The sequence below is a fragment of the Girardinichthys multiradiatus genome, chromosome 12, assembly GCF_021462225.1.
Source record: "Girardinichthys multiradiatus isolate DD_20200921_A chromosome 12, DD_fGirMul_XY1, whole genome shotgun sequence".
NCBI lineage: Eukaryota > Metazoa > Chordata > Actinopteri > Cyprinodontiformes > Goodeidae > Girardinichthys > Girardinichthys multiradiatus.
In genome coordinates this window covers 1894976-1917658 of record NC_061805.1, presented here as the reverse complement: position 1 = coordinate 1917658, position 22683 = coordinate 1894976, and the positions used below count along the sequence as shown (strand labels likewise).

The window sequence follows — 22683 nt, the reverse complement described above, 5'->3', positions numbered from 1 at the left end:
GAAGGAATAATTTACAAGTAAAAGGGATAACTATTAACACAATGGACTCTGCTACAATTTATTTAACATTTTGAAAACAGGATTTGGTCTGTGTTCTAATGATGAGGAGCAATAAAATGTAGATGTGTCATTCTATTTGGTTAGAATTATTAAATATTTAAAACTTCTGGTCTGTGGTAAAAATTATTTGTAGAATCTAATGTACACAGCTCGATTTACCTGAAGTAATAAAAAAATATTTAGTATTCAGTTAATAATAGTTCTGGCACAGAGATCTTAATTGGCCCAAGTAAAATCAGCACCATCAGAGATTAAAAACAGGTGTGGATAATTCATTATTTAAAGGTGAACTTGGTGCGGACCGTTTCCAATGAGCTCTGGTCAGAGGTTTACATCCACTCATCATTTTTAATTTGGACTTTTAAGGATTTATTTAAATAGTTTATTTTCTGTGATGGACTGATTATAGATTTCCGATTACAACTGGACATAAGTGAGGAAAGAGCAGGGAGGACTTTTATTTAATTCTTACTACTTCAGTCATAATGAACAGCATTGGTAAGAGCTCCAAACCAGTCATATGTAATACTGAGCTTCATTTTATTTTATCTCATCTTAGTTAAATAAAATAATACACAATGTATCTACAATCTAATGGTTTTTTGCTTTTACACAAATCATGATGCCTGACTTTATATGTGTTCCAGTTGGGAAGAAGAAGAAGAGGAAAATGGGAACATACAGTCTGGTCCCAAAAAAGAAGGTGAAGACTGTTAAACAACCGGAGAAGGCAGGTCCATTTATTATTCATTTCTGTATACCCTGAGGTATACTGTATATACCTGTATATATACTTTATATTCTGTATACACATCAGCAGCACCGCTGTCGCCTCGTCAGTTAACATTCCCTAATTGCTGCCTTTAACACACTGTGCTGAATGCGCTGAGACAGGTGAGAGTACTGGACCCCAGGTTTGGGTAGTTTGATCTGAAGCGTTGCCACTTCTGAATAGAACGGGTCCAAACAGAACTGCAGGCTGCCATGCCTTAAAGCATGGATGACTGAACAGACGGGGCGGGGCCTGTGTGGGTTGCAATATAGAAACTAATTTGGGTGAATGTTTTTGATCTGTGTCTGATGCTGCTGTGTGTTGCCTTTAACTCTCCGCTGACTGTAACCCAGAGAAACAAATCTGTCCTCTTGTAAACCAGACTGATAATTAGCCTCTGTAAAGATAGTAACTATCAACATTTTTTCATTATTTATGGTTATGATACTTTATCATAAATGGTGGATGGTTAATCAAGTGATCTTTCATTTAAATACAACAAAATAAACTTAAATATCTGTGGGGTTGCTTCTGCATTGATATAATCTTGACGCAGATCTTTATATTTCCGTATGTGTTCTGTTACTGCACCAAGTTTTACTGAATACAGTTGTTTTGGGTGGAGGTCAGACAAGACATTTAACTAAAATTCTTGTTTCTATTTTTCCACAGAGAGAAAAGCCAAAAGCAGGCTTGAAGAAGAATCATCCTGCAGTAACTGAGCCAGAGACGCTAAACGCTGGAGTAGAGACAGCTAAGGTGAAGGGGAAAATGTCTTTAGAAGACCGGCATGTTGAATACACAGAGGTGGCTTTGGACTGTCTAGACCTGAAAGCTCAGGAAGAGCTTCTCTCTCCTTCTCTTTCAGGTAAAAAGAATACATTTGTTGAATTAGTCGCATGCCCTGAACTTTAGTGACCTGATAATGTTGTACCGTGTTGCAGGAGAGGCTGAGGAGAAGGAAACAGACCTGTCAGAGGAGCTGCCGCTGTGTTGTTGTCGCATGGAGACTCCGAACAACGGAGGGAGCTTTTCTATACACAATCAGTCCTGCATGGCCATGGAGAGCTCAGATGGAATGGTAAAAATACTGTAAATGAAATCTTTGGTATGCACCTGACAACATGGGCGGTTTGGGGGAACCTATTACAGTTTAAATAAAGATGTTTTTGAGGTTCAGATAATTGTACCATTGGTCATTTTTAGAAACACTTTATCTGTAAATATATGTTCCATTTGCCACTTAATAAATGTGCTCTGATGACATGTTTTTATGCTCTAAATGTTCCTCACTGATTTACAGCTGCCCCAGAGAAATTGTATCTGGGTGTACTGCTATGAAGGGCTTTATTTGCATTAGGCCTACATCTGAACAAATCTGCTGCAGGTGACCGCCCATCTGAGTGGCATCACTGTGTGAGTGACCCCAAGCTCTCTTTACGTTGATATCATTTATTTAAATACAATTCAGTCAAATGAAGACGCTGGGGGGGGGGGGAGGGGTGTTAATGGAGTAAAATCTAGATGAGTGAAGAATATTTGTCTCATATATACAGAATTGATGTATGTAAACATCTTTGTGTTGCCATTAGTATTCTCAAACAGCAAAGTAAACTCTGTGGATTACCTTGGACTATTAGTTCAGTGACACCACATGCAGTGGTGTCACATCTGTTACTTCAAGGCTGGACTACTATAATTCTTTACCATCTTCAGCTGATCCAAAATGCTGCAGCAAGAGTTCTGATGAAAATTAAAAAGATAGATCATATTTCTCCTATTTTAGCTTCCCTTCATTGGCTCCCTGTTAAATACAGAATAGAATTTAAAATTCTCCTCCTCACATATAAAGCCCTTAATGATCTAGCTCCATCATACATCAGAGATCTGATTGTTCCATATGTTCCTAACAGAGCACTTTGTTCTCAGACTGCAGGTTTACTGGTGGTTCCTAGAGTCTCTAGAAGTAGAATGGGAGGCAGATCCTTTAGTTATCAGGCTCCTCTCCTGTGGAACCAGCTCCCAGTTTTAGTCCGTGAGGCAGACACCCTGTCTACTTTTAAGGCTAGGCTTAAAACTTTTATTTTTGATAAAGCTTATAGTTAGAGTGGCTTAGGTTATCCTGAGCTATCTGTGTAGTTATGCTGCTATAGGCTTAGGCTGCTGGAGGACATAATGACCACATTCATTCTCTCTGGTACATTCTCATACTACTCGCCAATTTTGCATTATTTGCTGTTATTTCAGCTTTTAACTTTGTTCTTTTCTCTTCCTAGAAGCTACACCTGGCCTGGCTCTGTGTCTACCTGTGACACCTTTCTGGAGAGCGGAATCATCCGAGCTTCTGCTGGCAACAACTTAATGTTCACCCTCTACAGATGATCTACATAGCCCTGTCTTTTTAGTGTTTAACCCTTTCTCTCTCCTAGACATAGTTACTGACTGAGCTTCTACTGTGACTAACTCTATGTTCTCTCTTTCAGACTCTAACCTTGAAAACTGGATCAGAGTTTATCTGTTCTTTCTTTCTAGGTGAAACGACTAAAGGAGCTACATCCATTAACATTTACTTTTCCTTCCCATAAAAAGTACTGCTGGATCAGTGCTTCTTTGTTCTCTTTGTGTCTCTGCTCTGTTCTCTCTAACCCCGAGTCGGTCGTGGCAGATGGCCGCTCACACTGAGCCTGGTTCTGGTTCTGCTGGAGGTTTCTTCCTGTTAAAAGGGAGTTTTTCCTCTCCACTGTCGCTACATGCATGCTCAGTATGAGGGATTGCTGCAAAGTCAACACCAGTGACTGTCCACTGTCTCTACATGTTCATCCAGGAGGAGAGAATGCTGCAAGTCACTGACTGGATGCAATCTGCTGGGTTTCCTTAGATAGAAAAACTTTTTGTCCAATTTGAATAAATAACTGAATCTGACTGAACTGTTCAATGGTTACGATTAATTGGAATGTATGAACCTGAGACGACGTGTTGTGAATTGGCTCTATATAAATAAACTGAATTGAATTGAATACATCTCCAGTTTCTTTACAAAAATACCACATGCCAGAAACTGTAGATTTTCTAAATACTTTGAACAGTCCATACATCGCCTTTTATGGTCTCATGATTTCCTAGATGAATTCCCAGTAATAGGAAACAAGTTGTAGGGAGTCATCCCTCTATGTAAAGTTTATGTCTTGCTGAAGGTGACCAGGTGCCATTCTCGTTGACTCTGTGGTGTTGGAGACCTGTTATTTGTAATCTTGCAGATGTGATGGTAACAGCTGTTATTATCTGGATGGTTTCTTCCCAGCTGAGTCGTTGCCAGAGGCCCGTGATGAAGCCAGAATTAATGCGGCCCTCAAACACAGTCCATCTGCTGGTTTTGTGCGAGGATCACCGAGCCGGCATGGTCAAGCATCAGTGCTGCCCTGGCTGTGGATTATTCTGCAGGGTGGTAAGAACAAACGGAGCACTGGATTTTTGTCATTAAAACTATAGTCTGAACAGTTGAGGAAAAATGAAAATAAATGTGGTTTAAAATTTTAGGGTTTTACATATTCTGACATTTTTATTCTGATCTGGTCTTTATTAGGTTGAAAATGATTAGAATCTATGTGCAAAAAGTCACATTAGATTCCACACTTGTGATTTATTAAACAAAAATAAAATCAAAATGAATTTTGTGAAAAACACCTATAACCCATGATTCAGCATCCTTTAACAGCCAATAACTGTAAGTAGTTCTATGTTGGAGGAGTTTCGGCCTACTCTTCTTTACAACTACTTTGCCTGTATCACACTGTTTTTGACTAGCTTTAGTTTAAACTTTTTTATTTGATAAAAATGTGTGTTAGTTCTCTGTTAAAAGGAAAAAAATACTGTGACAGATTAGAGCCTTCTTTTACTGGCAGAGACACTGCCAGGGTATAGTATTTTCCCCCTTACAGTCTTGAGCATATAAAATCCCACCTTGTGAAATCACGAATCAGGGGCTGCTTTCTGCTTCAGGACCTGGACGACTTTCTGTAGTTCATTGAACTCTGAATTCTGCTCTCTAGCAGAACAAAGGAGAATGTCTGGCTGTCAGTTTGTGACCTTAAGCTTGTGTTACGCAACAGGACAGTGATTCAAAACACTCCAGCAAGTCCACCTTTAAAAACAAAAAGATGGAGAATTTCGAGAGGTCTAGTCAAAGTCCAGACTTCTGTGTGATTAACAAGCTTTGGCTTAACCTTAAACAGGAAATTCATGCTCTGAAACTCTCCAGTGTGGCTACATTAAGTCAGTTCTGGGTCAAAATTCCTTCACAGTGATGTACAAGACTGATTTCCAGGTATCACAGATTACAGTTGATGTCACCAAGGGTGGAATAAGCAGTTATTAGGTTTAGAGGAAATTAACTTTTTCACATTTTAGTTTGGATAGCCTTTTTGATAAATAAAACCATCATTTAAAAACTGCTTTTCATTTTACTCAGGTTATCTTTGTCTGATAATAAAATATATTTGAGGATCTTAAACATTTAAATGTGTGAAAAAGCAAAAACAAGAAATCTGTAACAAACACTTTCATGGTAAGTAGTAGAGGCCATGATAATTAATCAGAGGCCAAAGTATAGGGTACTTTCCTCTGACCTTTGTCAGAGAAATGAAGACCAATTAACCTTAAGAACAAAAACTATAATATATATCACATTTTTATAAACTTTCCAAACTATCAGCTTTGGTCCTCCTAAAAAAAACCTGTAAGATCCCTGGTTTTTGTAAAGGTTTGTCTTGTCTGTACCGATCTTATGTAGCCAGTGTGTTCTCAGTCTAGTTCCTCTATGCATGAAATGATGATGCTATGTAACAAACCCGAGTCAATATGCAGTTTGTACCTCAAACCTGCTGCTAATATTTATCCTATACATATACTGTATGTATATAAATGATTTCAAAGTTATTTGAAACGTCTCTATCTGAGCTCTGAAACAGAGAGTCCTTCCTGTACTGATGGGATCTGGCTAACATGGCTTGTCTCCATGGTTTTGTGATGTGTAAAAAGCAGCTGATGCAAACGGGACAGCATTGATCCGATCCGTTACTGGTTCCTTTGGCTTCCTGAATGCCGGGACAATCTGTCTGCTGTTGCTTTCTTTATTTTCAGAGATCTATACAGGTGGTTAGAGCTCTGCCTACTATCAGGGTCCAAACATATTTCCATGATATTTCTAGCTGTTATTTTAAGATGGTGGAGGTGTTTTATGTCAACGGGAGAAGCAGAAGGAGTCCATACAGCTGTGGGACCTTTGTAAGAACTAGAGATGCACCCATCAGATTTTTGTGGCTAGGATTTCTGGTTTTTGTAAATCTTTTACCTGCTAATAGTGATTTTTCGTTAAGAACTATAACATAATATCGGTTAGCATTTCTGCTGTGATTGGTTGTTAATTATTTATGTTGGAGTCGACAGTGAAATAGAGCAGTCACTATAAAACAGGGTTTTACAACAAAATAGTTACATTTTTTAACTATAGCGTCTTAAATTAGACATTAGGACTGTTAGCTTGGCTAGCATTGCAAAACCAGCTGTCCTTGAGAATGTAGACCTCACTTTTCTAAAAGGACCCAAACATTTCCACATATAGCTTGTTCTATACCAGACACAGGTTGAACCCTGAAAATGATGAAACTGAGCGACTATGCTGTAGTTTGTCCAGCCGTCCTGTTATTTACTGAAAGTATTTCTCACTCTCGCTGTCTAAATGCACTAGAGACATGTCTCCATGTGTATCAGAGGATAGTTTCATGTTAAGCTACTATTTAGCCTCCTTCACTCAGTAAGTGCATCCACAACGGAAGTGTTGGTGTCAGTGCAACCTGGTGGCATTCACTGCTTCTGACTGGCCGGTCACTAGGGATGGACCGTATGGACTTAAAAGGTCTAGCATGATATTTTGGGGTATTTACCTTGATAACAATGACAGTGATGAACGGTATTAAAAAATCCATTGCAGTCTTTTTTTGGTGATATATTGTATAGATGGTACTGCACATCTCTGCAGTCAGAGCAATACAAACACAAATTACTGTCCCTAAACACAAAATGAAACAGAATAAAACCAACAAGTTACCAGTTATTGAATAGACTACATTTCAGTCATATATTAAGTAGTGCAATTTCATTACCAAACAGTGTATAATTATAGTATTTAATTATATTTTTAATGCTCTCATGGAAACAACAAAGTAACAAAACCAACCATACTTGTAGTTTTTGGGCTTAACAAACAGCACGATTTAGAGTTAATTGTTATAACAACAATTCGAAATGAGAAATGATCACATGATCACTAAGCTGCACACTAGATAACCTGGTGGAATCGCTTCCTGCCATCCCAGCCTCTGCTGTTGGACAATAAGATCATATTCTCTTCAGACATGTTATTTAAAGTTGACCTAATCAACCATGGCAAGACGAGGATTAGGAGATGATGGAAAGCCTAAGATGTCCCCTGAGACAAAATTAAAATGCCAAGTAAATCTGAACACCTGAACGTTTTGGAAAGTAAAACCTGACCTTATTTCCATGGTTTCTCGCTCATTTCTCAGGGTTCCTTCATGGAGTGCAGGCCATATGGTAATATTTCCCACCGCTTTCATCGTGACTGTGCCTCCATACTGAACGATCGCAGATTTTGCCCCCACTGTGGGGAGGATGCCAGTGGGGCGATGGAGGTCACGCTTTCAAATCCTGATCTGTCACCCTTAGTACCCAGATCAAATCCTGGACCTTTACTTCCTGTTGTCGCCACTCTGCCTTCGGGCCTAACTACACCCGCTGTCCCTCAGATACTGAAGGCAAAGAAGAGCAGCCAGCCACACAGAAGTAGGGATGAGAGCCAGACAAGGTAAGTCTTTCCTTATATGTAGAAGATGGACAGAATCAGCCCTTTAAAGGTCTATTCCACTCTGTTACAACACAGAACCAATGGTAACCTTTGTTTTTTTTATTTTCAAGGTTAAAGGGAGAAGATGTACATCCTAAAAAGTCTCTGGAGACCATCCTCATGTCACTGGATGATGAGAAGTAAGTTTGTAAAGAAATGCTTAAAAGAAGAAGAACCTACAGCTTCCACTGTCACATAAATGATGATCGAGACATTTTTTCTTTTTTTTAGCATGAAACGGAAGAAAGTGAAAGGCCCCACCAGGCAGCTATACGTATCTGCAAAGCAAGGAGACCTCCAGATGGTCATTCAGCTTCTCGGTAAAACAGATTCTCAGACGGTCTCCTTGGTACTGAAAGTTTCCCTAATCTTTAGGAATATTGGGATGTAGGAGCGGGACTCTTCTTTTTAACATGAACATTTAATTTGGCTGCGTTAGTTTGCTGAACTTTATTATAATTTCTGCTTGGTTCAACATATTCTGGATGATTCATGAACCGGTGGAATTACAAAACATCGAGTTCCAAAGTCACACTTGTCCCAGAAGTTAGGAGCAGGATGTCTGTACAAATCTGCGGTGTTACTTTGAGAAAGTGGTTATTATGTACTTTAAATGGCAGAAAGTGCTTTAAAACGTCCCTGTAAGCCTAAAAATTGGTTTCTGCAGTTGATGGGAAGGACCCCAACTTTTTGATGGAGGGACACAACAAACGCACCGCACTTCATGCAGCAGCTGCTGAGGGTCATCAGGAGATCTGCCACATGCTGGTCCAGGTAAGGCAACAATACAGCACCAAACTGAAGAATATCCAGAGGAACAAAATGAATGTTTTCTATCAAAAACAACCTGCTTTCAGGTCTGAAACCTTATGGTTTCATGGTTGGAAAGCCAGACGCAGGATTTATGGTCAGTTAAACTGAAGGTTTAAAAATGACCTTTGGCTTAAGTTGAGGACAAAAGGAGGGACTTTAGAATCCATTCATACTTAAGCCGACTATTTGTCAAATTCTTTTGATCCACATGTTACTCTTCCGACATATTTAAATTCTTAAACCTATGTCTGAAAATGTAACCATACTGTACAGTTAAGCCCAAAATGATTTATATCTCTGGCAGATTTCGAGTTATTACTGCAACCAAACTCAGCTCATTTCATGTTTCCACTGGTATTTTGATGAATTATGTGAAGTCTTAAGAGGTCGCTAGTCCTGCTTACATCACATTAATATTACATCCAGCCAGAAGCAACATGTTGTTAATATTAAAAGATGACTTTAAACCTACATTTTGGGCATAGATGTAACTAAAAGACAACAAATTTATGCTTGAATAAAACTTTTTTGTGACATTCTTAGTCCTCCAGCCTATTAAAAACATGAGAAGTGGGACCAAAGAATAGCCGTTCATATATTCTGACACGTGACTGTAGTGTTACAAAGGGGTAAATCCATGTCATGCTAATTATGAAGATGTTTACAGTAGAGTGACAGGACAGTCACATAACTATGGAGAGCTGTTTCATTCAAAATTAAATAAATACTCCTATTGATAAAATATTAATAAATATTCCATGAAATAAAACAAAATAATTATGTTAAAATAAATTTTCATCTTATTTTTTAAATTAATTTCAAGATTTATTTAATTAACAGCGCCGTGACAGGCTTTTATGGCCGGTCTGACACCAGGGGAGCCAGGCTCCCTCCGGCTTGCTGTCTTCTGGCGGCCACAGCCACGAATCGAGCTTGGCCCTGCTGTCCCAGCGCCGCCCCACAGATAAAACTCCGCCCCCTCATTTGGATATAAGAACATTAAATTATAAGAGCTTAAAATGAAAAACGGGGTTAAAAAATAAAAGTCACTGAAATACATAAAATAGCTTTACAAAATAAAAGTGTCACACAATAAAACTGCATCATAAATAAATCTTTAAGTCAGTCAGTCAGTCATTTTCTACCGCTTATTCCATAGTGGGTCACGGGGAGCTGGTGCCTATCTCCAGCAGTCTCTGGGCGAGAGGCGGGATAAACCCTGGACAGGTCGCCAGTCCATCACAGGGCAACACACAAACAACCACGCACACACTCATTCATACACCTGAGGGAAATTTAGAGTTACCAATTAACCTAACACGGGGCTGCACGGTGGCGCAGTTGGTAGCACTGTTGCCTTGCAGCAAGGTCCTGGGTTCGATTCCTGGCCGGGGGTCTTTCTGCATGGAGTTTGCATGTTCTGCCCGTGTATGCGTGGGTTCCCACCGGGTACTCCGGCTTCCTCCCACAGTCCAAAGACAAATCTTTAAGTAAATTAAATAAATCTTGAAATGAATTAAATAAAACAAGATTAAAATGTCTTTTAACATAATTATTTTGTTTTATTTCATGGGGATATTTATTTATTTCGTGGAATATTTATTAATAATTTATCAATAGCAGTATTTATTTATTTATTTAATTATAGTGAAACGGCTCTCCATACATAACGGTTCTCATGTTGAATATAATTAAATGTTCTACTTCTACTGGATCATAAAGACAACGTTTTTCTCATTTGTTTTAAGTTATTGTTTGGTCAGATTCCCAGGATATGTATTTCAGTCCACCACACCTTTTGAAATCCCATTTCCTGATGGTCAGAGAATGTAGTGTAACACTGGTCACACATCTCACCTGCTTGCAAGGAAGACTCTAGTTGACTCACCTGTGTTCTCTCACCCTCCTTATGGCTGTGTATCAAACATCTAAGGTATTATTATCATTATATTCAATGTTATCATACTTCAGCAGCAGTGGGAATAATTATTGCTTTTCCAGTTCAAATATGTGTTATTACATTATATTCTAAATGTTTGTTTTAAATCCTTTTATTGTTATTATTATTTCAGTGCTACCATGAAACTGTTTTTTTCACTCATGTTTATTATACCATGAGATCTTGTTTCTGGCCCATGCCTAAATATATTGCCAATGTTGAGAATCATATTTTGTGGGGTTTTTAAAACTTCTCACAGATCATAGTGTCCTCCTCAACTAAGAAGCAGGAAACAGGGAAGCTTCCACAATATAAAAATGTGTCAAATGAAACTGTCTTGAGCCCATATTGTTCAGGACTGAGAACCCCGAGCTGCTGCGTTTCTGTGTGAGACGATGTTGATGGTTTTGTGTCCATATGTGTGTAAAGGCTGGAGCCAACCTGGACATGTTTGATGAGGAGCACAGAACACCGCTGATTGCAGCCTGCGAAAACAACCATCTGGACACAGTGAAGTACCTGGTCAGAGCCGGAGCTACAGTTGGTCACAAGGTGGGACATCAAGCACTAACTTACTGCCAGCTGCCACCCATTAAACTCATGCATTGTTTATTCTGATCTCTGCTGTCTACATCCATTACTTGTCCATCGTTTTCTGAATTCATGTGAATTTGATCTTTTAGAGCTTCTGAACGTGTGAGTATATTAACAGTAGCTCAAATGTAGCACTGAAATCCAATCGCTCATTAGACGCAATTTGGACTAAACTACCAGGCTCTGATTGCGCATATCCACATATATTTTCATGGAAAGGGACCAACATGGACGGATTTCCGAGTGAATGTGTGTAAACAGAACATTTGTAAAATCACATCGGATTCATAAAATAGAAGGTGAACTTAAATGAAGAGTCAGTAGTAGGGGTGCACAGATTGCAGTTTTCTGGACAATCACAGATAACTGATCTTTAAAAAACCTCACCTGCCGATTCCGATTTGGGCTGATACCGATTTTCTTTATAACTGACACTGTCAGGTAGAAAGAATTAATCTGATTAATCATGAATAATCAATTATTGAAATAATCATCAACTAATTTAGTAATCGGATAATTGTTAACTGGTGTATACAGACTCAAAAAAAATACCATTTGCTCTAAGACCAACCCACTCACAGCAGTAATTAGGCCAAAATTGCACAAAAAATATCTACATTTTGCACAAAAACCTTCTTTGTCTTTAAATATGCTCTATCCAGAACTCCTGAAGTGGCATAGCTTTAGCTTCACCTGGTTCAAATTCTGTAAAAAAAAATCTCCAATTAAGTACCCTTTAATATCTGATTATTTATCAGTTAATCAAAAAAAATAACCCACAGATTAATCGATTAGCAAAATAATAATTAGTTGCAGCCCTACTTTCAGGTGTCATAAGGTCACAACACACCTTCAGTGTTCCACGTCTGCAGAGGAAAACTGAAAACGTTAAATAAACCTAATTATATTTAGCGCCAATGAACTTATCTTTGAAGGAGGAAAGAATTAGACAGCAAACATTTTCTAACGGATTCGTACAGTTCAGAAGGCCCTCTCTGATCTGCTGCTGTAACACAGTTTTAACTAAGGAAGGCCAGAAAGAAATACAGCAGAATATCTGACAGATTGTGCTAGTTAGTGTCCTTGTTATTTTGTTCAATGTGAATCATAATGTCATCCCAGGATATCATGGGTTTTACCTGTCTGCATCTGGCTGCTAAACTGGGACATTATGATGTTGTCCATCATCTGCTCAACAAGGCATCCAAATACATCAACTGTCAGGTAAACATGCCTATAGCCTTCCTGTACTAACTGCTGGGATCACCTGCTGTTACACCTGAAATCAGTCAACCCCCAACAGTTTCCTATAAATACAAAACCCATGTGTGTGAAAATGAGTTTACTGGCTTTACTGTCTGATCAGGATAATGGGGGGTGGACTCCCATCACCTGGGCCATTGAACACAAGCACAAAGAGCTGGTTCATCTGTTTCTGAAGAAAGGGGCTGATGTTAACATCAGAGACAAGGTAAGTGTGGACCACACACACCACAGGCCTGACAGTGGATCCATGTTTAGCTGTTGCAGACATACTGTAGGTGCACAGGTGTTCTGTACATAATACATCGTATTAAATATTGTGCAATACGCAATTATTGATGTCAGAAAATGATGCACGTACTGCTCCTAATAATAATCTGGCTCCTAATGCCAGGGGTCAGCGACCTTTACAACCCAAAGAGCGATCTTCACTTTCCCTCGTGCTGAATAAAATTTGTCTAAATGATCCTTTGAAAAAAACAATTTAACCTAATATTGGACCTCAATTTTCTTTCTATTTTTAAAATTATGGATCAAAGATAATATAAATGACATTTACAAAACAAGAATACATTGCTTTCTCCAATCGAATGCTTAATTTTCATGGACAATGAAGGAAAAGGCTGAATGCTCCCCAGGCGCCACACAATGGCAGCCCATTGCTCTCTAAAGAATGGGTTAAATGCAGAGGACAAATTCTCCATTGTGAGATCAATAAAGTTTAAATTACTATTATTAAATTATGAATTATCTGGGCTGCATGTGGCACAGTTGCTAGCACTGTTGCCCTGTAGCAAGAAGGTCCTGGGTTCTACTCCCGGCCAGGGTCTTTTCAACATGGAGTTTACATGTTCTCCCTGTGCATGCGTGGGTTCTCTCTGGGTACTCCAGCTTCCTCCCACAGTCCAAAAACATGGCTGTTAGGTTAATTGGTCTCTCTAAATTGCCCTTAGGTGTGAATGAGTGTGTGCATGTTGTTTGTCCTGTATATCTCTGTGTTGGCCTACGATGGATTGGCAACCTTTCCAGGGTGGACCCTACCTCTCGCCCGTAGACTGCCCCGTAACCCTCTATGGAATAAGAGGTATAGAAGATGAATAAATGAATGAACGAATATTAATTATCTATCTAATCCCAATCATGTCTGCTTGGATGCAATGTTCAGTAGGATGTAACATGTCATACATTCTTGTTACGCATAGCTATAATATATTTGGCCAGTTAATTTACTCCAAGGTGTCTTAATGCCCACAGCAGGAGTATTTGTGTAGTGACTAAGATGCCAGAGCTCATGGAGACTGGTGGGCATATCGTGTTACAGTAAAGACAGAAGAGAGTCCGGAAAATGAGGGTGAATCCTAATCAGTGTTTACACAATTTGCTGCAATGGTATCGTAATGAAATAAAAGTATAGAAAACATAATCAGACCAGAAAAGTACAATAATACTGTTTTAAATTTTTTGTCAGTGTTTGTGTGGTTGTTTGGAGCCAATATGTAAACTGTAATAAAAATGTTATGAATTATCTTATGCAAGACAGACCGCAAGTTCTCGTGACTCCAACCATCAGCTGTCCTGTTTACCTAACAGTGGTAGGAAGCTTTCTGTCTCTGTTCCATTTTTATGCTCATCTTTTATTTATACTACATTAGGGATGATCAAACAGATGCTGCTATGATGTGACAAATATCCATGTATATGAGCAAATGATGTCAGGTAACTTCATCTCAGATCAGATATATTTAAAGTGACTTTATTTTAGAAATATTTACCGCTGTGGATAAATTGTTGGCTCTCTGTGTGGCCTGACAGTTTGAAGACAAACTGCAGCATTGAGTTACATTGCATCTGTTAGCAGCAACAAAGACAAAGAAATGGAAACCTTTCCCAGACATTTTTCGGAAGAAGACCCTTAGCACTGTGGGACCCATGTAATTATTAAAAAACTAGTTTGCTTGACTGAGACCGTTTGTTTGCAGAGTTCGTTCTGGTGTATACATTAATAAAAGTCATATATTTCTGATCATTACTATGTTGACCTCTGCCTTGGGCTTTGTGCAGGAAGAAAATGTCTGTCTGCACTGGGCAGCTCTGTCGGGGTGTGATGACATCGCTCAGGCCCTGTTGGAGGCTGGATGCGACCTGAACGCCATCAGCATTCACGGGGACACACCGCTTCATATCGCTGCCAGAGAGAACCACCTACAGTGTGTCATGTGAGTGTGTAGTCTGCAGTCAAAGATCTGCTGGATTCTCCAGACATTTATCCATCTCAGATCAGACAGAAACCCAAAAGACCACAAGTTCCTAATTGGTGTGAAAGGATCAGTAATTAAAGAGTAATGACGTTCTTATGGACAGGAACGGCCCACGTCTGGAATTGTAGTGTCTCCAAATAAATTACACAATTAAGGAAATACAGGCATCTTAAGTTTTTTTGTTATTACCACATCTAGAATTGCCAAACATTGCATAAAATATGAAATAGTCCCATGGTTTAAACGTAACAAGGCTTTCTGTATTAAATTATTGTTTGTTGAGTCAATGCAGATCTATTTGTAGAGGATGATACTGGTGAGCTGCAACTCAGGCTGTATGCTAAATCCCTCAAGACAATCTCAGAATCACTCATCACTCATTGGAGGAATGTATACAAGGTACACAGAAAGGACAAATGGTAGGTATTTGAAGTCACTGATGAAGAAATTTGTGACATCAAACAATCTTTAGTTAAAGAAATCCTCAGAGAAGCAAGAGGCAGTAGGAGATGGAAGCAGGGTCAAAGTGTCCTGTCGACAAGACATCCAAGACAGTGATACAAAATATCTGACCCTGGTTAAAAGAACCATCATCATCAGTGTTTTAATCAGGATCTAGTCTGTTAGAACATAAGAGTTTCAGCTTAATATTGGTTTCATTTTTATGATTAAAATTGTCATAAAATTAACATTTTGCTGCCATAATTGCTCCAGACCTGAAGAAGCTATTTGGATGATTTGTTAAATATTTTCAAGAAACAAGACAAGAAGCCCAGTTGCCAATTCTGTTTAAGCTCTTAGGATTGACATCTGCCAAGAAGTCTAATTTTATAATCATATTCATGTTGTGATTATTAATATGAATATATTAATATTTTATTAAATAATAATTTGGTCTGTTAAGGGTTGTCCTGTGAATACCAGCCCAGTAAGGCGATGGTATTAGGACAAAATAAAAAGGTGTGAGACGAGCTCTAACATTATTGAACAGCATAAACTCTGTATACACATGGAATAAATTCACACAATTTCTTAAAATACAAGAATTTATTAACAAAAATAAGTCAACTCAAAGTCAAACATTTCAATCAAACTCTTTACTATGCTAAAATAATCCAACTAAACTACCAAGCAGAATGAAAGAATAATGAAGACTAATGGTCTATGTACAAGCGAATCAAAGATAGTTGACAACCATGACCGAAAGAGTGATGCAACATTACAATGCAATATTTATGTTTGAGAACCAAGGATTATCTTGAAGAATCTGGAAATAAAGTTAAGTTAGTCTTGGAACTAACTTAGGCAATAATTGGTATACCTTCAAACAACCACTGAAGGTATACCAATACCAATACTCGGATGATTCTGCAGTTGTGGGTTGGATCAGAGATGGACAAGAAGATGAGTACAGGAAGGTGGTGGACCGCTTTGTGGCATGGTGTGGAAACAATCATCTCATTTTGAACGTGACTAAAACAAAGGAGATGATTGTAGATTTTAAGAGAAACAGGAATAAGTCAAAAACTATTTCTATCATGGGAGAAGAAGTGGAGGTGGTGGAGGAGTATAAATACCTCGGTGTTCACCTGGACAACAGACTAGAGTGGAGATGCAACTGTGAAGCCATCTACAAGAAGGGACAGAGCAGACTGTACTTCTTGAGGAAGCTTAGGTCCTTTGGTGTTTGCAGCAAGATGTTGCATATCTTCTATAAGTCTGTTGTGGAGAGTATGATCTCTTCTGCCATCATCTGCTGGGGAAGCAGCATCAGAGCCAGGGACTTAAAAAAGCTCAACAAGCTGATAAAAAAGGCTGGTTCTGTTCTGGGGACTCCTCTAGAACCTCTGGAGATCATTGTGGAAAGATGGATTCTTCATAAAATGAAGAACATTATGGAGAACCCTGAGCATCCTCTTCATGAGACTGTCCTACAACAACAGAGTGTCTTCAGTCAGAGGCTTCTTCAGATCTGCTGTAAGACGGAGCGCTACAGGAGATCCTTCCTGCCCACAGCCATCAGCATCTACAACGTTCTTTGAAGAAACCTTCATGATGAACTACAACATAATTTAATTTCCCTTTGGGATTAATAAAGTGTTTGTGAATTGCATTGAATTTCAATCAAATAACATTTTAAAGAATGATTTGCTGAATAAAATCAAGCTTCTGGATGACTAATTCTCAACAGTGTTTAATTAGCTGCCTTTATTTATTAAAATAATATTTAAAGAAATATTATTTTGAATAAGAACCAAACGTTTTGGATAAATGGGTCCTACAGGTGTTTAATTAGTTATCACGTTTAGTAAAATAATATTTAAGGAAATATTACTTCCTAGATTGGAAACAAACAACCTTTCTGGGTAAATGATCTTCAGCTGACTCATAAGGTGGGCCAGCACATGTTCTTAGCCATTAGAGGTTGGAGCTAACAAAAGCTTGTCATCAGAATCAAACACATACCTTAAAAATACCACCAATAAAAGGGTTGAAATGCATAAGTGTGGACAGAAACGTGATTAAATGAATATTATTTATCTTAAACTAATCTCTGCCCAAGCATTACCTCATACGTGAACCGTGCTAAGGAGAAGTTGTCCTCGGCGTTGAGGAAACATCCACGTGTGGGTAAACAAAAGGTTAACTTGCAGCTAACCTCTGTAACTGTGGGGTGAGGCAGCTGGTTCTGCAGAACAGTACGACAAAGGCACGTTGAGTGGCCGCGATGTGGCACGGCAGCTCTCGCTACCTGGACGTGCGATGCGGTCCCAGCCTTCTCTTCCAGGCCATGGGGGAAATCCGCTTTGATTAAGGCTGCTTCTGGAGGTGTCAGAAGAAAAGCGAAGTCAAGCTTGTCTTATTTTTTATAAATGAATGAATGCCGGATACTTGAACAGCAAATCATTACTTTGTTGCATGTGATCATAGTCAGTCTGGATCCAAGTTGAAGAGGTATGTCTGCTTGCCAGCATCTCCTTCCAGCTCCGCTGAGGACCTGTGTCGAGGAGCTCTGTTTGTTGGAACGCAGGGTTTTTATTCAAACAGTGATGTTATGGGAAGTCCTTCCGCTCCTGGGCTGAGTTAGGAATAGGTTACTGTGATTTATTTTGAAAATTCCAGAAAAGATCAAACTGGTCTTTAAATGTTGTAATCCATGGCTGGAATTCCAACATTCGACTTAAGTAATGTTTATTCGTGTGTATTTGTGCATAACAGAGGCATGGAAAGGTTACTTTTGTTCCTCAAAAAAAGTGGAAGCAAGTTAAAAACGGAAACCTTTTGCAACTTGCATTGCTAATAAACCCCCCAGTGCTGCCAGTTTGTTTTCTTGATTAAACATTACTTGTTTTATATGGTCTGCAGGTTGTTTTTGTCTCATGGGGCGGATGTATCTCAGAAGAACAAGGAAGGTGACACCGCTCTGGAGCTCAGTGTGAGTGGCTCAAAGGTGTGGACAGCGCTCAACACCAACAAGAAGCTTACTGATGCCAGGAGAGAAAGAGACTGTCAAGGAGAGAGACAGCTCAGCAGGTAGGTGCTACTCTGTAGGGGCTGTAGCAAGATCTGAGAAAATCTGGCCTTAGAGTGCAGCTGACAGGGAAGTTAATGGAAGATTTTCACGCTTGGCCAGCAGGCACAATGGTGAGGGTGACATTGTTTACTGGAGCCTACATTTAGTCATCACTAGTTCAAATCTTAAAATACTTATACTGATCAAAGCTGTAGTGGATAATTTAGAGGTACTGTAGCTATAAAAAGTTTCTGATTTGTAAAACCTTTAATTCTCAGAGACACAATTTTACTGCTATTTGCTGCCTGGTAAAATAAAAAATAGACTTTAATAATGAAACCTTTTGTAAATTTTGTATGCCTCATTTGGTGTTTTATAATCTTCATAACTTTCCCTGATAAAGCAGTAGCCTTTAGAAGCTGAAGAGAAGCAAGCAGGTCTAGTTAAATCCTGAAAAAAAAGGTCATGTAGACAGTTTCTAATAATTAATGGGTTCAGCATTGGTGGAGGAGCACACAATGGAAGAACGAGCAGAAGCAGAGCTAGCAGAGCTGAATGTTTACTATAGGGAGCCTGTGGTCCATGAAGATGTTGGAAAGAAAACAGCTGCTTTACTCTCATGTGCTTCGTGTCTTTAACTGCTGCATCCCTGGCTCACACCTGATAAGACCAATAAGTGGGTTCTGTAACATACCTTCCAGATTATGAACTTCTTAAAGCTCTTAAGTATTTTTTTGTTTATGTCACTTGGTCCCATAATCTAAAATCATTAAAAGAACGTATGCCTTCTGAAAGGAGTAAATGTATTCTATATTAGAACTTCTTTGAAATTAGCTAAATTAAATGAAGTAACAATAACTTTGCAAACCCATCTGTTCAGAGAGTAATACTGCATGCTACGATACAATTTGAGAAGGGCTAAACAGTATTCAGAAATGGATAGAGCCAAAATAAGTCCTTTAAAAAGCAAAATACACCCTATCAACAAGCTTAAAATAGAAAGGTTCTGTACTGAAAACACCTACATGATTGTAGCTGTTTTTTTGTTCTTTATCATTTTACCTGTTCCATTTTACATTGGGATTAAAACTGTATTTTTGGGTTTAATTGAATTAAATTCCATATTGAGCAGAAGCAGCCGATTTTTTGGCTGACCAGCCCTAATCAGTGATTGGTTTGTCAGAAACCAAGAAAATTAGATGTTTCTCCAAACAGTGAACCATCCATTCCTAAGTGCCAGTGCTTTTGTGTGGAAGTTGTTAATGCAGGAGGAAGACTTTATTAGTTATTTTCAGTGTCAGGTTTTATTAGAGGAAGGACACATGTGTCAGAAACCTCTAGAAAGGGAGCTGTTTTCTGCAGAGGCACGTCAGAGGTTCTTGGTGAGACTTTAGCAAAGAACAGAAAGTCAGACATGTTACAGCAATGTTGATTTTTAAGGTAAGGTTCTACATTTTCACAGACTGATGTTTACAGTTAGAGCTCTATTAATTGTTTTAATTGTGTTTGCTGCTAACTGCCATGCTAAACCCTATAATTGTTAATGATACATTTTCTTTAATTAATAATCATCTGTTAATTATTTATAGCTCTTAAAGATGAAACTGTATCAGCAATTCAGAGCTTTAACAAAACAAAATCTCTGAATGGTGCATCTGTATGATGAAGCTTTTGTGTTCCTTTTGTTTGTGTGCATACAGCAGAAAACTAGAAGCATTTTTCTTTAGACTGGAAGAATAATAGTAGAACTCCCTTTTTACATGGCCGGGTTGGCCTTTTCCACTTCCTTTCTTCTTTTTTTGCTGAGCTGGGTTACATGCATGAGATTGCTATTGATTGTCGACCGTCTCCACTTAGCCGATTGGCCGTGTCTTTATACTGGATATGCCTCAGCCATCTGTGTAGCTTAATGTATATATTTTTAAATAATAGGGGCTCTTTGTGAAACCGATTGCTTAGTTGTTTTATTTTACCTTTCAGATGTTAATAAGGTTCAACATTTGTTTTCCTCTTTAAGGGATATTTCCCGGGGATATGAGGCAGTTCCTATCAGCTGTGTTAATGGCGTTGATAGTGAACCATGTCCTGAGAACTTTAAATATATACCAGACAATTGTCTCAGCTCACCACTGAACATAGACAAGGACATCACCCATCTTCAGGTAAGTCTTGATCTTTACCTGTGAAGTCTAAACCTATCACAGGCTCCTTGAGAAGATGGGGCATGCAGCATGTTTCCTCTTTCTATTGTCTGAATTGTGAAATGTTAAAGCTAATAGTTGAATTGTTTGAATGCATTTTGTCACAAAGCACTGTAGCTGTACAGACGACTGCTCATCGAGCTCCTGTAGGTGTGGTCAGCTCAGCCTGCGATGCTGGTATGACAGCGTAAGTCCACACAGACACACTCCTGAAATCCCATTTTAGAAGTGTTAACATTCTAATTTCTACTCTTTGTGTACTTTGATGAGCTTTGTGTGACATGCTTCGGTGTAGATTCCACAGAGATACAGCAGCTTCCCCTTCAGCCCTGTCAGTCCAGCTCTGTTTATACAGTGCCTTGTGAAAGTATTCGGCCCCGTGAACTTTTCAACCTCTTGCCACATTTCAGGCTTCAAACATAAAGATATAAAATTCTAATTTTTTGTGAAGAATCAACAACAAGTGGGACACAATCGTGAAGTGAAATGAAATTTATTGGATGTGTCAAACCTTTTTAACAAATAAGAAACTGAAAAGTGGGGCGTGGAATATTATTCAGCCCTTTTACTTTCAGTGCAACAAACCCACTCCAGAAGTTCAGTGAGGATCTCTGAATGATCCAATGTTGTCCCAAATGACTGATGATGATAAATAGGATCCTCCTGTGTGTCATCAAGTCTCCGTATAAATGCACCTGCTCTGTGATAGTCTCAGGGTTCTGTTCAAAGCGCAGAGAGCATCATGAAGACCAAGGAACACACCAGGCAGGTCTGAGATACTGTTGTGGAGAAGTTTAAAGTCGGATTTGGATACAAAAATATTTCCCAAGCTTTAAACATCCCAAGGAGCTCTGTGCAAGCAATCATATTGAAATGGAAGGAGTATCAGACCACTGCAAATCTACCAAGACCCGGCCGTCCCTCTAAACTTTAATCTCAAACAAGGAGAAGACTGATCAGAGATGCAGCCAAGAGGCCCATGATCACTCTGGATGAACTGCAGAGATCTACAGCTGACGTGGGAGAGTCTGTCCATAGGACAACAATCAGTCGTACACTGCACAAATCTGGCCTTTATGGAAGAGTGGCAAGAAGAAAGCCATTTCTCAAAGATATCCATAAAAGGTCTCATTTAAAGTTTGCCACAAGCCACCTGGGAGACACACCATGTGGAAGAAGGTGCTCTGGTCAGATGAAACCAAAATCAAACTGTTTGGCCACAATGCAAAACGATATGTTTGGCGTAAAAGCAACACAGCTCATCACCCTGAACACACCATCCCCACTGTCAAACATGGTGGTGGCAGCATCATGGTTTGGGCCTGGTTTTCGTCAGCAGAGACAGGGAAGATGGTCAAAATTGATGGGAAGATGGATGGGTCCAAATACAGGACCATTCTGGAAGAAAACCTGTTGGAGTCTGCAAGAGACCTGAGACTGGGACGGAGATTTATCTTCCAACAAGACAATGATCCAAAACATAAAGCCAAATCTACAATGGAAATGGTTCACCAATAAACGTATCCAGGTGTTGGAATGGCCAAGTCAAAGTCCAGACCTGAATTCAATCAAGAATCTGTGGAAAGAGCTGAAGACTGCTGTTCACAAACGCTCTCCATCCAACCTCACTGAGCTCCAGCTGTTTTGCAAGGAAGAATGGGCAAGAATTTCAGTCTCTTGATGTGCAAAACTGACAGACATCCCCCAAGCGACTTGCAGCTGTAAATGCAGCAAAGGGTGGCGCTACAAAGTATTAACGCAAGGGGGCCGAATAATATTGCACGCCCTACTTTTCAGTTTTTTATTTGTTAAAAAAGTTTGACACATCCAATAAATTTAATTCCACTTCACGATTGTGTCCCACTTGTTGTTGATTCTTCACAAAAAATTAGAATTTTATATCTTTATGTTTGAAGCCGGAAATGTGGCAAGAGGTTGAAAAGTTCAAGAGGAATACTTTCGCAAGGCACTGTAGAAGCTGCTATTTGGAAGCAGCTGACGTTAGCCTGAGAGTCCACATGTCTGCTGGATCAACTGGGACTTCATGTGTATGAAGCTTTAGAAGGTTTAAGATGTTGTTTGCATGAAGTGTCTCCTTGGCAGGTTACTGTTTCGGCACAAAGGTTCCATTCTAAAACAAATTGGACATTTTGATATTGGGTTTAGAAAAGAAAAAATGAACAACACAAAGAAGCTCAAGCTTCAGCTAAATTCAAATGTTTTTGCTTGGAACCAAAATAAAATATAAACACAATGATTTGCATAGCCATATCCAGAATATGTGACAAAGAAACTCTTCATTTGACTGACTGTGGTACCAGTTCCACATGACTAGACTCAGGACTAG

At 39.1% G+C, this 22683-nt stretch overlaps 1 protein-coding gene across 2 annotated transcripts in view; it reads left to right on the top strand.

Moving 5' to 3' along the window:
- ehmt1a (euchromatic histone-lysine N-methyltransferase 1a) overlaps positions 1-22683 on the top strand; it is a 52704-nt gene that overhangs the window by 18120 nt on the left and 11901 nt on the right. Inside the window, exons 1-16 of one of the 2 annotated variants that reach the window (XM_047380417.1) lie at positions 405-558; positions 708-790; positions 1505-1700; positions 1777-1913; positions 4134-4277; positions 7417-7715; positions 7826-7894; positions 7986-8074; positions 8422-8528; positions 10936-11058; positions 12223-12324; positions 12467-12571; positions 14425-14579; positions 17988-18155; positions 20153-20297; positions 20446-20523. In XM_047380417.1, the coding sequence (XP_047236373.1) occupies positions 546-558; positions 708-790; positions 1505-1700; positions 1777-1913; positions 4134-4277; positions 7417-7715; positions 7826-7894; positions 7986-8074; positions 8422-8528; positions 10936-11058; positions 12223-12324; positions 12467-12571; positions 14425-14579; positions 17988-18155; positions 20153-20297; positions 20446-20523 (2013 nt within the window). In that variant the 5' untranslated portion in view covers positions 405-545. Of the gene's footprint in view, positions 1-404; positions 559-707; positions 791-1504; positions 1701-1776; positions 1914-4133; positions 4278-7416; positions 7716-7825; positions 7895-7985; positions 8075-8421; positions 8529-10935; positions 11059-12222; positions 12325-12466; positions 12572-14424; positions 14580-17987; positions 18156-20152; positions 20298-20445; positions 20524-22683 lie in introns of those variants that run through there. The other variant, XM_047380416.1, reaches the window with a different exon arrangement.